At 52.6% G+C, this 13,436-nt stretch overlaps 1 protein-coding gene across 2 annotated transcripts; it reads right to left on the reverse strand.

The window, feature by feature from the left end:
- Positions 1-5,247: 5,247 nt before the first annotated feature.
- On the reverse strand, positions 5,248-13,014 carry NLE1 (notchless homolog 1). 2 transcript variants are annotated; one of them, XM_018919469.3, is made up of 13 exons: positions 12,978-13,014; positions 12,553-12,699; positions 12,253-12,470; positions 12,078-12,157; positions 11,744-11,820; positions 10,505-10,602; positions 8,959-9,151; positions 8,413-8,548; positions 8,114-8,160; positions 7,778-7,980; positions 6,742-6,901; positions 6,586-6,656; positions 5,248-6,136 (listed from the first exon to the last, which is right to left on the reverse strand). In XM_018919469.3, exons 1-13 carry the CDS (start codon positions 12,984-12,986, stop codon positions 6,124-6,126), a joined length of 1,452 nt encoding a protein of 483 aa, XP_018775014.2. In that variant the 5' UTR covers positions 12,987-13,014; the 3' UTR covers positions 5,248-6,123. The 2 variants fall into 2 exon arrangements, with proteins under 2 accessions (XP_018775014.2, XP_050837857.1); XM_050981900.1 differs by lacking the exon at positions 12,978-13,014 and adding an exon at positions 12,844-12,862.
- Between the last annotated feature and the right edge of the window lie 422 nt (positions 13,015-13,436).

Genomic DNA, 13,436 nt, shown 5'->3' on the forward strand with positions numbered 1-13,436 from the left:
CCTGCCGGTCCCTCCGCCACCAGCGCCTCAGAGCGGGGCCGGAGCGGGGCCTTTGCTCCGAGCCCACCGGGGACCGCGCATCCCTCCCGTCAGGGCTCCTGGGGGCCGGTCTGGTTGTCCTCTCAGTGAGGACGGTGACCCAAGCCCCTGGGCCCACGCTTGCCCTCACGCCGGGGCAGAGAGGCCAAACTCAGCCCTTCTCTCGGTCGCTTCAGGCGCACCCGCCAGTGAGGACAACGCTGAGGGGCCACCAGGGGAAGAGGGAAGACCGGAGTTGCACAGGACAAGAGCTGGGACAGTCAGGTATGGGATCATCCCAGGTTTCCAAGGCAGTGGCACTGCTTACATAGCACCTCCAGGTGACACACACTCTCAGCCCTGTCCGTGCTCCAGGTCACACACTTTCAGCCCTGTCCCTGCTCCAGTAGTGAGTTAGACTCTCCCTCAAACCTGAAACAAGGAATTTCAATGAATGGAGAGGCAATGGAGGAACAGGCATTCAAAGTGCTGTGAGCCAATGACACTTCGGGTTGTTTGCTCCCTTTATAAGGAGAACAACGCCTGTAATTTACAGCCCCTGCCTCCCAGCACTTTTAGATCAGCCTGGGGCTGTTTACGGCACGTACAAACATTAAAAAAAACCCAACCAGCCACGGAACAACAGTCACATGGAGCCTTTGACCTTCACCTCCAGGTTCACGTAATTATGCTCCTTTCCTCTGTGTTCCATTCCTCACTGCTCTCTTCCCCTGTTCTCCATCACACCACCTCCACATCCCAGTTTCAGACCCTTTCAGGCTTCTCCAATATCCCCACGGGCCCCAGTGGATGCAGGCTGTGACCCCACACAGCTGTGATGTCCCTTCCCTGACGTGACCCAGGCTCTGCTTTCAATGTCACCAGATCAAAATAGAGACTGAGCGAATAGCTCTGCAGTTGGGCCTCTCCCCATTCCTCACTTATCTCCCTTGGCTTTCCAACACTCCAAATCAGGAGCAGTGTGCCATGTCAGGACCTCCTCAGCTAAAGACTTCTCCACAATGAACTTAGATGTAAAAAATATCTAGCAAGAGATTCTTAAGGAAAGATTGACAGTTTTATGAAGGACATTTTAAGCTATGAGAGGAGTCCTGAGAAATCTGGTTTGTGCCAAAGGGTTTTAAAACCCCTCAAAACTGAATCCCCCCCTTTATTTGGTGAAGTTTTGAGCCCCCACCCAAAATCCACCCATGGCACTACCCTAACAAATAACACCAAGAAAGTGGAGTTGGCCAATAATTTCAACAGCTCAAAACACCCTTGTGGAAAGAATAAATGAGATGTAAAAATATTCTAAGTTAATCATAAATTGAAGTGTTGGTAGTAACAGACACTTTGTGGTACGCTTCACAGTGTCCCTTTAAACCAGGAAAAAGCCCACAAGCCTCCATGTGTTACATATTCTGATTCATAAAAATAATTTCCCTCAGAACTGGTTGTTTATTGCCATCCACCAATTCTCACTTCAGTATTAATCCTCTCAGCGTCAGCGGTTATCCTCACCCCAAAATCAATGTCACAAGCTACATTTTAGCGAAGCTGAAAAACAAATTCATTCAGAGGATGCCTTTTGAACAGATAAAAGTCACAACAGCCATGACTAAGCCACCCATTCTGCATCACACTTGTGAACCGAGACACATTTCCCGACACATTTCCCTTCGGCAGCAGCACTGCCTCATGTCCTTTTGTCCTCCTAATGGGGCTGGAGCAGGTTTGTTTCGGCACAGCAAGGACAAACAGCCAGGAGCGGCAGCGAGGTTTGACCGGAATAACTAAACACCCTGCGCTGGGATCCCAGCGGCACCCGAGGGCTCCAGCAGCGCTCGCTGGAGGCTGCGGGATTTGCATGCGGGTCACTCCTCCCAGCTGGGTCCTTGACCGGCGGCTGCGGGAGTTTCTGCGTGTCGGTAACTCCAGCATCCACACTACACAGAACCCACAAACAGCACCTTCACTTGCTTTTGGTGCTGGAAGAGTTCAGAGGCACAACGGACTGGATTCACCTTTCCAAAAGGGAGCCTCGTTGCCGGAGATGTTGGGAGAGGATGCAGGATAACCCCATGGGGCTCGTGCTGCTCCCACACAGGAATATCCAGCATTTTAGCCTGTATCCTGCAGCACCCGGGGGTGCTCTGCTCCAGCCATGCAGCAGGACACTAAAACACCCAGTGCACCTGCCTGATCCACCCCAGTGATCCTTCAAAAACACGAGGCACTGTGTCCTGAGCTGGTTCATTTTGAACATTACACTCTGCAGGAGCTGCAGCTCACTGAGACCACCAGCAACCAACCCACAGTTCTGCAAGCACCATTCACAGAGGGAAGAAAACAGAACAGCAGTACTGGACATGGCTCTGTGGCTCCTTCCCAGCTGCACCACCTTGCTTCAAATTAGTCCCTCAGTTGTGAGCCAGGATTTCTGATCACAAGAGCAACATATCTAGAAGGAATTAGCAAATTCCAGCTTGCTTGTCTGAGAGCAGAGAAGGATGCTTTCATCTGGCAGCAGCTCCACAGAACACAGACATCACTGCCCTGAGTTTTTTTAACACCTTTCACCCTCAAAAACACTAATGGACTTCACAGTAAGCCATTCTCTGCCATACCACACCACCAAAATGCAGCCCTGAGGTAGAAACATCACCTGAGTAATGCCTGGGCTGACCCAAAAAAAAAGCAGAACAAGGCTGCTTTTCCTACTTTTCATGCAGAACAATGAATGAAGTTCATTTTCTTCCTATTCATTGAAAGATTTTTCCTCTCTCTCTCTCCCCAGGCTATAAACTTGCACATGGAAATTAAATTACAGATCTGGGAAAATATTCAAGAGATCATCTGAGTTGAACAGGACAGGAACATGTGGCTCCAAGGATCCAGGGAACACAACACACACTCCACTTGCATGGATAAGCAGGACACAGCCCCATATAAGAGTTTTCACATGGATTTTAAGGCCTCACTTATCTAAATCAGCTCCCAGAGGTAGGAGTCTGACAGCATCCTGCTCACCTCAGAGCTATCTACTGCATTCCAGGTGTTCTTCCCATATCCTTCCTTCCCTTCCTCCATCACACTCAGGATTTCATTAGACAGGTAAACCTTTCTCAGAGGACTGGCATGCTTCCCAGTCCTTATCACTACTGTCCTTTCATTGGGATTTGTAACAAAATTAATGGTAGCATCAGCTGAGCTTTGAAAGGAGAAAGTGTCAGAGGGCTCTGCAGGACCGTTTTTGGCTATGCTTAAAATTTTTCTTGTATTACCAGTGAAAAATAACACCCTTGTGGTAAGAAAACCTGTGTGGGATGCTTAATGAGTAACTCAGGAGCAACTGGGCTGAACATGGAAGCAGATCCCAGGATTCCTATCAAACAGCACTGGAAAAGCTCAGGCATTTCAGTAGGTTTTCTGTAAGGCTGGTGCTGCTGATCCCAGAAAAGCAATCACAAAGCTCCAGCCTACCTCCTAGATTCCTCCTTTAACACAAAGTAACATCTCCCCCATTAATAACACCATCAACCCAAATTTGCATCTGCAATTGCCCAAATTAGCTAATTAAGTCTCCCATCCCCAGCATGGCGGAGCGAGGGAGGTCACGCGCTCGCTGCAGCTCCTGCCAAGCAGAGCCAGCTCTGGAGGGAAGGGCAGCAGCTCTTCCTTCCCCAGAGCCTCAGCAGGCACTGACTGCAGCCAGGCCCGGGAAATGCCGCATTCAAATAAAACTGGGAGGGAGGAGTGTCAGGGAATTGCTAAGGAATACAGCTGGAGCAGGGCCAGCTCTTAGTATGCATGGAGCCTGGTGCTGTATGAATGGTAAAAATAGCAGCAGATGCTTAGATAAGAAAATACAATTTGTTTTACATGCAAAGCCATCACAGAACGTGGTTCAAAAATCTACCCACTATCAGATCACAGGAAGGTTAAAGCTGAGAGCTTATTTTGGTGTAAACTTAGTTGCAAGGCCCTCTTCAAGAGGTCCCCCTTCCCCTTGGAAAACCTTTCTGCTCCAGCATTAGAAAGGTGAGTTCTAATCAGGCTTTATGTCACAGAGGCAGAGTCTGTAGGGATGGCAAGAGCATGGTCAAAGGGCACAGTGATTGCTTTGGTTTAGAAATCAGTGGGCAAGGTACACTGATATTTTAGGTACACCTACACACATGCACAGCCAAGCCTAGTTCCCACAGGCAGGATCGTGTCCCTGAGCTCTGATCCATCCCTGCCCTCAACACAAAACACACCATGGATTGACAGGGCACAGTGACCCTGAGCAGCACTCCAGGGGAGGAAGCAGAGAATAATTCTTCACTCGGGAAGAGCCACTTGCAACCAGGAGCTGCTGCTTGCAGCAAGTCAGACTTGGGGACAGAGCTGAACTCCCAAGGGTGGGTCATTCCCTTTAGCACAAGCACCCCAAAAAACTTGGAAACCAGGCAGGCTTTTTGGCTGTTACCAGTGACCTGCTCCTCTTCTCCCCAGGGGCAGACTTATCAGCTAGTTTTAAACCACCCCTCCCACATTTACCTCAGTGAATTACAAAAGGTTTTATCCATGCAGATGGATGCAACCTGGCCTTCCCTGTTGGCAAGAACCAGCTGGAGGAAGCACCCTAATGAAAGAGCAGGTATGGGATACTGAGATCTTCCCAAAAGATCCTATAGAGATAGATCCCTGCTGACTTGGCTAGCAGGAGGAGATACAGGAACTACAAATTGTTTTCTCAATCATATTAAAGATTTAACCCATTGTTCCAGCCTTTGGCTCACATGAACACTTGCAGACAAGCAAAATGCCATTACTGCACAATCTTAATTCTCCAAAGCAATCCTGCCAGCAGGGATAAAGTCCTAAAATGCATCTTCTGCAGCTGGGAAGCATCTGAGACCCAAACTCCTGTTCTGAGTTGTAGTAATCACTGTATATGAGGGCTATGGAGAATGTTTTGACTTTCATGCTAACCCACTGCAGCTAAATCTGACAGTAAAATTTCTGCTCCTTATTAATCATATCTTGATTTTTCTCTGTTTCATAAGCATCCTGGAAATAAACACTTAGTCCAGGTCTATTCACCTCATGATGGCTGGAAGCTGAACTGACTGATAAAAAGGCTCATAAGCAAACTTACAAATACCCAGCTGACAGTGTGAATCCCTCTCACCCACTGGGCAAGAAAATGCATTTGAGAAATTCCAGAAGGAGCTAGCCCTGTGTAATGAAGTATTGCTATATTTTGTGTCGGTCCCAGCCCTGCTGTCAGCATGTATCCAGGGCAAGGGACAAGTGGCACACAGAATTCCTGCTCCATTCTTCCCCACCCTATCCTTCCTTCCCCCCGAACCAGTGGTGGATGGGAAATGGGCACTCTCTCCCCTGTTCAGAGTCTCATTTTGCCATTCCCAAGAGCTGCTGAAAGCTGAAAACTCAGCACAGCTCCAGCAGTCATTTGAAGTCCAGGCCTGTTGCACCCTGGACAGATTAGCCACGGAGTGATCTGCTGTGGGTGCAGAGGATCACTGGCAGATAATGCTCAGCACAGTCCACAGGGAAATGGGGCTGTGTGGAAAGGCAAAACCTTACTGGAATAATGAGAAGCCCCAAGTCCTCATTCTCAGCAGATCTTTGTCCCAGACATGCAGCCAAGCACAATTCTGCAATGGAATGAAGTGCTGAATTTTCCCATTTTTCTCTCTCTCTGAATCTGAAGGCCACACAAGGACAACCCTCTCTGTTCCCACTAAAACCCTCCTCTCCACAGGATTCTTCACAGAGCAAGAAAGGGCACAAACACCCTTTGCTTGCCCCTTTCAGGACAATGGCTACTGTGAGGCTGAAATTCCAATAAAAAGCCAGTTGAGATGGAGGCAGATGAGATATCCCTCCTGTGATGTTCAGAGAAAATTATCCTACAATGTACAGCTCTTAATAAGAACTAAAATTAAAATTTCCTTAAATAAATATAAGGAAAGAGTCCATGAGGAAGAGTTGCCAACGGGAACACGGAGCCATGTTTGGGTCAATCTCTTCGTCCATCACCTTGGAGATGTCCCAGGACTGTGCTGGACCAGCAGCTCCATGTCACTGCTCCTATCGACGCCATCTGGAAAGGGAAAGAGCTGCTGTGACCCTGTGGTGGGGCACAGCTCTGCCACAGGGCCCAGCAGGCAAGAGCAGCACCGCAGGGACCTGGGGTCACCAGCCACAGTCAAATGGCAACCAGCTTCCAGGAATTTGTCTGCATAACTGGGAGAGGGGGAAGGTCAGAAAGGAAGACCTGACCAGCTGGTGCAACTATTCCTTTCCCTCTCCAGGAGTCAAAATATCAGAGTCAAATTTCATCCTGACTGCTTGGCTGGAGGGGCTCTGCTTTCTAGTTATCTCCCAGTTACAGTTCCTGCCCTGAGAGAGGTCACGTCTCCCTGCTGGGATCTGACAGTGCTCTTTGCAAGGAGATCATGCCCTAACCACACAGGTCTCTCCAAGGGCACTGTGACTCTGAGGGACACAAGGAGTAGCTGCAACATCCTCGTGAACAAACAGGTTACTCACATCCGCAAACACTTGTCCTTCCCTCCGCTTGCCACCCTCTGTCCATCCGGGCTCCAATCCGCTGCATACACCTGGTGTGATGGAAATCAGTCACCTGTGCTGGGAGGAGGGGTCACTCCTGCCTCCCAAACCCCTCAGCTCCACCAGGCAGCTCACCTCATCCGCGTGGCCAGGCAGATCGATGGCCAGTTTCTTTGTCTTAGCATCCCAGACCTTGAGGGTGCTGTCGCTGCTGCCACTCACCAGCAGGCGGCTGTCGGCTGACCAGGCGATCTGGTACACGGCTGAGACGTGGCCCCTCAGCGACGTCAGGTACCTGGGGACAACAACAGGCTGTCAGAGCAGCAGGCTTTCTTCCAAACTTGCCCTTGCCTTCATGTTTCTTCTCCACCAGCAGTCACAGGATGCCCAGCACACTCCAGGCAATCAATAGCTAGACAGAGTCTATCCAAAAACTCTCCCAAGTGGACTCAGAACCTTCTAGAGGATGCCTCCTCCTCTCATCCCCTCAGACAAGAGACCCTTATCCAGCAGGCAACACTTCAGCCTCACTGCACAGGTGTGTCCTTCCCTCTCTGGCTGAGCAGCCCAGATTTAGGAGGATCTTTAAAATCACTGACATGAAAGCCAAGCTCATGAGCATTAAGGTTGGTTTGCTGCCTCCAAGAGCTCACCAGTACTACAGCTGAAAGTTAAAAGCTGGATTACAGGAGCATCCAAATACCAACAGCACTTCTTGTAACTACAAGAATTTGCATCATCCAGAACAAGCTGTTCTCTGGCACAAGAACTGTTTAAACTGGGTCAGTCTCCAGTTCCCAACACACACATCTTCAGGAGATCACTGGAGTGGAACATCCCATCCCACCACAGCTGCGCCTGCCCCGGAGAACCGACTTTGCAGCAACAGGGTGTGCAAACAGGTGCCAGGCAGTGCTGTGGCTGAGTCACAGTGGGGCTGCACACACAGAGCCAAGCACAGACACCCTGACACAAGAAAAGCCAGACAAGAGGCTTCCCAAGGGCAGAAAAACACAGAGGCAGCAGAGTGACTTTGTATGAGTTGAAGCTACAGAGATGCTGAACATGCCAGGGAGCTGCTGGCAATGCACTGGGGCCCAGCCCTGTGTGCCCTGAGCATTACACACAGACTCCATACCAGCACCATCTCTAACAGAACAAACCAACTCACTTTCCTGTCCTACCATCCCAGAGCTTTATGGACTTGTCGAAGGAAGCACTGGCAATTATCCGGGTGTCTGGCGAGAACATGACTTGGTTAATCAAAGCCTGGTGGCCTGTCATTCTCTCGAGTGGCTTCTTGTCTTCTGCTGGCCTCCAAAGAAACAGGGTGAAATCATCTGACCCCGAGACGAGCCTTTCTGGTTCCTGGCCCTGAAAAAGGGAAGAAAGCCCAAGTTTTGTACAAGCCAGGTGTGGAGAGCTTGGAAGCACACCAGTGTTGGGGCATCCACTGCTTTCACCAGTGACGGCGTTAGAAATGACAGCAGGGACAAAAGGGACTTACCCGGACTTGGTTGTACCTCTGCAGTGCCCTGTCTTTCAGTTCTGACACTGAAAAAGGGAAAAGGAGGGTGAAAGAGAAATTGGCAATCTTTAGATGAAAAGAAATCTTTAGATGAAAAGAATTGTCATGCCAATTCCAATCCTGGCTCTGCGGGTTTAGCAGGAGCATTTGTGACCACTCAATTTGCCAGAGTGACCTCCCCATCCCCCAGACTGCTCCACCCTGGCATGGGCAAGAAAAATCTTGACTTCTAGCATGACCAGTCCTCCCCCAGCCTCCGAGGTGGGTGCTGCACTCACAGGAGCCTCTGACATCCTGGGGGTTGATGGTGGCCTCGGCCGGCTCGAAGGCGCCGGTGCGGAGAACGTAGTCGGTGCTCAGGGCCATGGTGTTCACCCAGTGAGCGTGGCCTTGCAGCGTGCGGCACAGGACCCCCTGGGGACAAAGCCACCCTCAGACAGGGACAGGACACAGCCAGGCTGCACATCACCCACCAGGCTGCAGGCACACACCCCACACTTTCCAAACCTGCTTGCCCCAGCTGCAGGCAAGTTAAGTAAGCAGGGAAAACATAACACTGTTGAGCTTCAGGAATCAGTTTCCCTTGCACAACACCCATCAGCTCAGGTTGCTGCAGGGATGTTTCCAGCTTTTAGCTCCATTTAATACTCTTAAGGATGAAAACATCACACAACAGATACCCCTTGCAAATGGTGCCAAGCAACAGGTCTGACAGGTCAGGAAGATAGAGCAGCTCTGTTTTTCAGGGCACAAGCTGTGCCAGAAAGAGCAGACAAAGCTACCCCACAGTGTGCCCAGCAGGCCAAGGGCAGACCCTCACTTACATCCTGGCTCCTCCAGACTTTGATGGTCCTGTCCTGGGAGGAGGAGTAGAGCAAGCCATCGCCGCCCCACTTCACACAGGTCACCGACTGCGTGTGGCTTGTGAGGATTTTGTCACACCTGCCCATCAGCGTGTCCCAGATGCGGATGCTGCCGTCCTTGGAGGCACTGGCCAGGTAACGGCACTCTGGGTTTCTGGGCAAAGAGATCAAATCCATTTGTGCAGCATCCCTGAGCTCCTTCCCCACCAGCCCCAGAGGATTCAAGGGTCCAGCAGGCAATAAAATGCAACTTTCTTTTGCCTTAAGATCAGAGAGGCCAGACAAGGGCAGAGCACTGACCTAAAGGGAACGAGGTCTCACAAGGCAGGGGAGAGGCAGACAAATGCCTCCTCCAAACCAACTCCTGGCTGCACATTGGAGATGTCAATGCAGGGTAAGCCTGGCAGCTAAGGCCTTGGCAATGACCTTGCTTGCACAGCTTTAACCCACTGGCTAGTGAGGTCACCACAAAGTGACACCTTCCCTGGGCACAGGCTGGAGAGAGCCCTGGGCAGGGGATCAGTCTCACACAGGGAGCATAGATCCATGGCACTGGGAATGTGTTGGATGTCCCCTGCCTCTGCCATGCTTCATCTTCAGCCTGTGGACAGAGTGCTTTTGTGCTGACAGGGCTGAAAGAAACACTGTCCATCCACATCCATTGTGGCTCAGGGGACAAACTGAACACATCTGGAAGCAGCTGGCCACAACCCAGCAAGGACAGGGCAGTCACAGCCTTCTGTCCTTTGCACATCTTTATCACTCTGCATGGTGGCACCAGCAGTGAGGAAGAGGACGGCCCCTCCCATTGCACTGCAACTGGCTGAAGAAAGAGAACTGCAGTCCTGGCAGGGTCATGTCTCTCCTCCCCATCTCCTCATCTTCCTTACAATCATTTTTTTGCTAATCCAGTTAATTGTCTGCAAATAGATGGAGCTTCCTACTGGCAAATTCAATTTGCAGGGCTCTGCTCTGAAGGGGCCCTTTTTCTTTTTTATTTATTTCTATAACATCTTGGATTAATGGCTACAACTGTCCCCCTTCCACCCACCTCTCCCAGAGGGAGCTTTAGCTGATCGAAGGGATAAGGGGATTGTACAGTTAATCATCCCTGATGATAAACAAACAGGATGCCAGAGGCCAGCAGGATCAGGAGAGCAGGAAGGAGTGCTCCGCCCTTGGACACCTTGGCTTCCCTGCTCCCACCTCAGCATTGCTGGAGCAGCACATCAGTGTTTGTCCAGCACCACAAAAGCAGTGTTTTCCACAGGCAGGTGTGTCTTTATTCCGAGGGGAAAGGAGACACAGCCTGGCAGTGATTCCCCAGCAACTCCCAGGGACTGTGAGCAGCAGCTGGGACTCCTGGCTCCCAGCTCACCTTGAGAGCTGCTCTACGTGGGCTTTTTCCCGTAACAGGAGAAAGGCAAACAGGAGCAATGCCCTTCAGGTCAGGCTGCTCTTTTCCACAGGAGCAAAGGGGAAGGGCTGAGCTGCCCCCTTCACTTACATGTGGAGCGGTTCCCAGCACAGACATGTGATCCATTTGGAGTGGCCAGACAGCACCCGGCCGATCTGGCTGCCAGTGGCTGGGTCCCAGAGGAAGATCTGTGCAAGAGAGGAAGCACGAGGGTCACGTCAGGCCACAGACATCATGTGAATCCCAGAGACGTTGGAGCTCCATTTAGAAAGCAGAGGTGTCCTTGGGATCGTGTTTGCACTTGCAGGCAGCAGCAGGGGAAGGGGGCTGGATGCCTTTCCAAATCCCCGCAGCAATCAGCTGACACCCAAAAGAATGAGACCTGATTGCCCTCCTGTCTGCCTACAACACTGCTGCTGCAAAGTTATCTGACTCAAAAAGGATACAGGTCCCCAAAAAGCCACCATGTGCCAGAGACTCAGGGAGTGTTTGCAGAGCACAGTGAAAGCCACAGCTAAATGCTGCTGATTATCGGATGCTGTGGGTGGGACACATGCTGGTTTTCTCTTGTTGATTCTCTCTCTACATAAATGTTCATCTTAAGAGCCAAGGCATTAGTCATCTCCTACTTAAGAACCTAGGAGAAATAGGGAAAAGGAGGACAAGCAGCTCTCTGGGTTCAATTAAAGGCAGAACAGCACCAAACCATGGCTGAACCACCCTGGCCCAGGACATTTCCTTGGGCTTGGCATCACAACTTTGGCAGCTCTGTGAGTGCTGTCATTGCTCCCAGACCATTCAAAGGTCAGAGAGCTCAGGAGCTCAGATCCCATTTAACCACACACTCCTGCTTCCCCAGGCATTTCTGCACTTCAAGCAAATCAATATTGCCCCACAGCGAGGGCTGAACTCCTTTCACATTTGTGCTAGAGGGAATTTGGCCGTGTCTGTGTGGGAACACTGTGACCAGGCTGCTGCAGCATGGCTGGATCACGCCAACAGCAGCCCTGACCCATCCTCACTCCAGACACCTCCCTCGTGATGGAGCCGCCTGCCAATGACCACATCCAAAGCCTGGACTTGTTCCTGGACAGAGGGAAAAACGTCTGCCACAAGACAGACAGCAGGACTCAGCAGCAAGAGCTCCCCAAGGTGACAATGCCAGAGCACTGCCTGGCACAGAGAGGCTTCTCACAATATTGTCACACATCCACACACAAAGCTCCTCTGGAGAATGGGAATCCTGCTCCAAACAACGGGATACACCCCTCACAACCCTGAAGAAACCAGAAACACCCCCAGCCCCATGCTGAGGGACCCCAGGTGTACCTGGCTGTTCTTGCAGCCCGAGGCCAGTTTCTTGCCATCAGGTGACCAAGCAATGCTGAGCACCCAGTGCCGGTGACCTGGCAGAGAGAGCACGAGTGGGTGTGAGTGGAGAGCTGGGACTGTCCCTGGTGTCCCAGCAGGAAGATACTCTGTGTGTCTCATAGCCAGACCCTCTTTTTCCACTTTGCCAAAGAGAGCTACTCCCTCTCAGGCTGCAGTCCCAGCCTGGACAGCTCACACAGCACCAGGCTCTGCCCTGCTTGTCCCCCAGGCAGACAGGGGGTCCGTGAGGGAGGGGTCACAGGTTGCCCTCCTGGCACTCCCCAGCACCCACCTTTGGCCGTGAACTGCGGCGTTTCCGTGCTGAGGTCCCAAAAGCGGACAGTGGTGTCTCCAGAGCCGCTCGCCAGGTACCTGGGAGAGGGGGAAGCTCAGCACAGGGTCCCCAGGACAGGACAACAGCAGCTGCTGCCTTGCCCTGATCCCCGCCTGCAGCCACACCCTCGTACTTTCCCGTGGGGCTGAAAGCCACGGAGATGACAGCCTCGGTGTGTCCCTCCAGGGAGCTGGTGCAGCGTGTGACCGCCCGCACCCTGAACACCGCCTGAGGCTGGTAGATGATGTCCAGGACTTTCTCTGTCTCCACGCTCTGCCCTGCCAGGGTCTTCTCCAGCGACGCCACGATCTCGGCATCGTGGACGAAGAAGGCCAGAGGCACCGGCTCATCCTGCGGGAGGAAAGGCAGGTGAGGTAGCGAGGAGCGGGGCCGGGTCGCGCTGGGGGTGCGGGGAGCTCGGGAGGGGTCTCACCTTCTGTAGGAGGGCGTTGCAGACCAGCTGCAGCTTGTCCGGAGTGATGGTGACAGGGACGTCGAAGGGGGAGCCCAGGCACTCCCCTGCCTCATCGCGGAACTGGATCAGGAGCCGCTGCACATCCTCCTCGTCCGGCGACATGTTCTGCGGGACAGCGGGCTCAGCGCCGGGAATCCCAGCGGGCGGCGGGCACAGCCCCCCACCCCGGCAGCGATACCCGCCTGGGGAGAAGGAACCTCCACAGGGGGACCCCGCGTAGGGCCCGTGGGAGGGAGAAACATCCCGCACCGAGCAGGAGCAGCGCGGGGGAACCCCAGGAGAGGGCGAGGAGACCCCAGAGCGCCGCAGCACTCCCACCCCTGCAGCTTCCAAGTGCTGCCCATCCCGGCCCCGCTCCCGGTCCCGGTCCCAGTCCCGCTCACCGCGGCCATGTGCACACCCGCCCCACGTGGGCCGGAAGCGGGCGGGGAGCGCCCGAGCGCGGCGCTGCTGCCCCCTGGCGGCCGGCGGTGAGCGGCGCGATCGCCCCGGGGCCGCGGGTTCGAGGCCGCACAGGGACAACTCCCGAGGGTCCAAAACCTCGGGAGGGTGGTGCCAAAACGACTCAAGATGAGCCGAGCCTCTCACACTCAATGCGGCCCGCAGTTCAAGGAAACTCAGCCCTGAGCAATATCCATACCCAGCTCTGGCACCTATAATCCCTGAGCATGCCCAGGATTAGTTGGGATCCTGCCCAGGGGGAAAACTGAGGCAGGGGTGCATTAAAATAAGTAAGAGTTTAGTGTGGTTCAAATACTTCAGGACCAGCCCCTGCCCCTTTAACTCTTCCCAGAACCTTTTGCCATGTCCTGTGATTGAACAACTTATTTACTATTTAAATA

Source organism: Serinus canaria, chromosome 19 (assembly GCF_022539315.1).
Source record: "Serinus canaria isolate serCan28SL12 chromosome 19, serCan2020, whole genome shotgun sequence".
NCBI lineage: Eukaryota > Metazoa > Chordata > Aves > Passeriformes > Fringillidae > Serinus > Serinus canaria.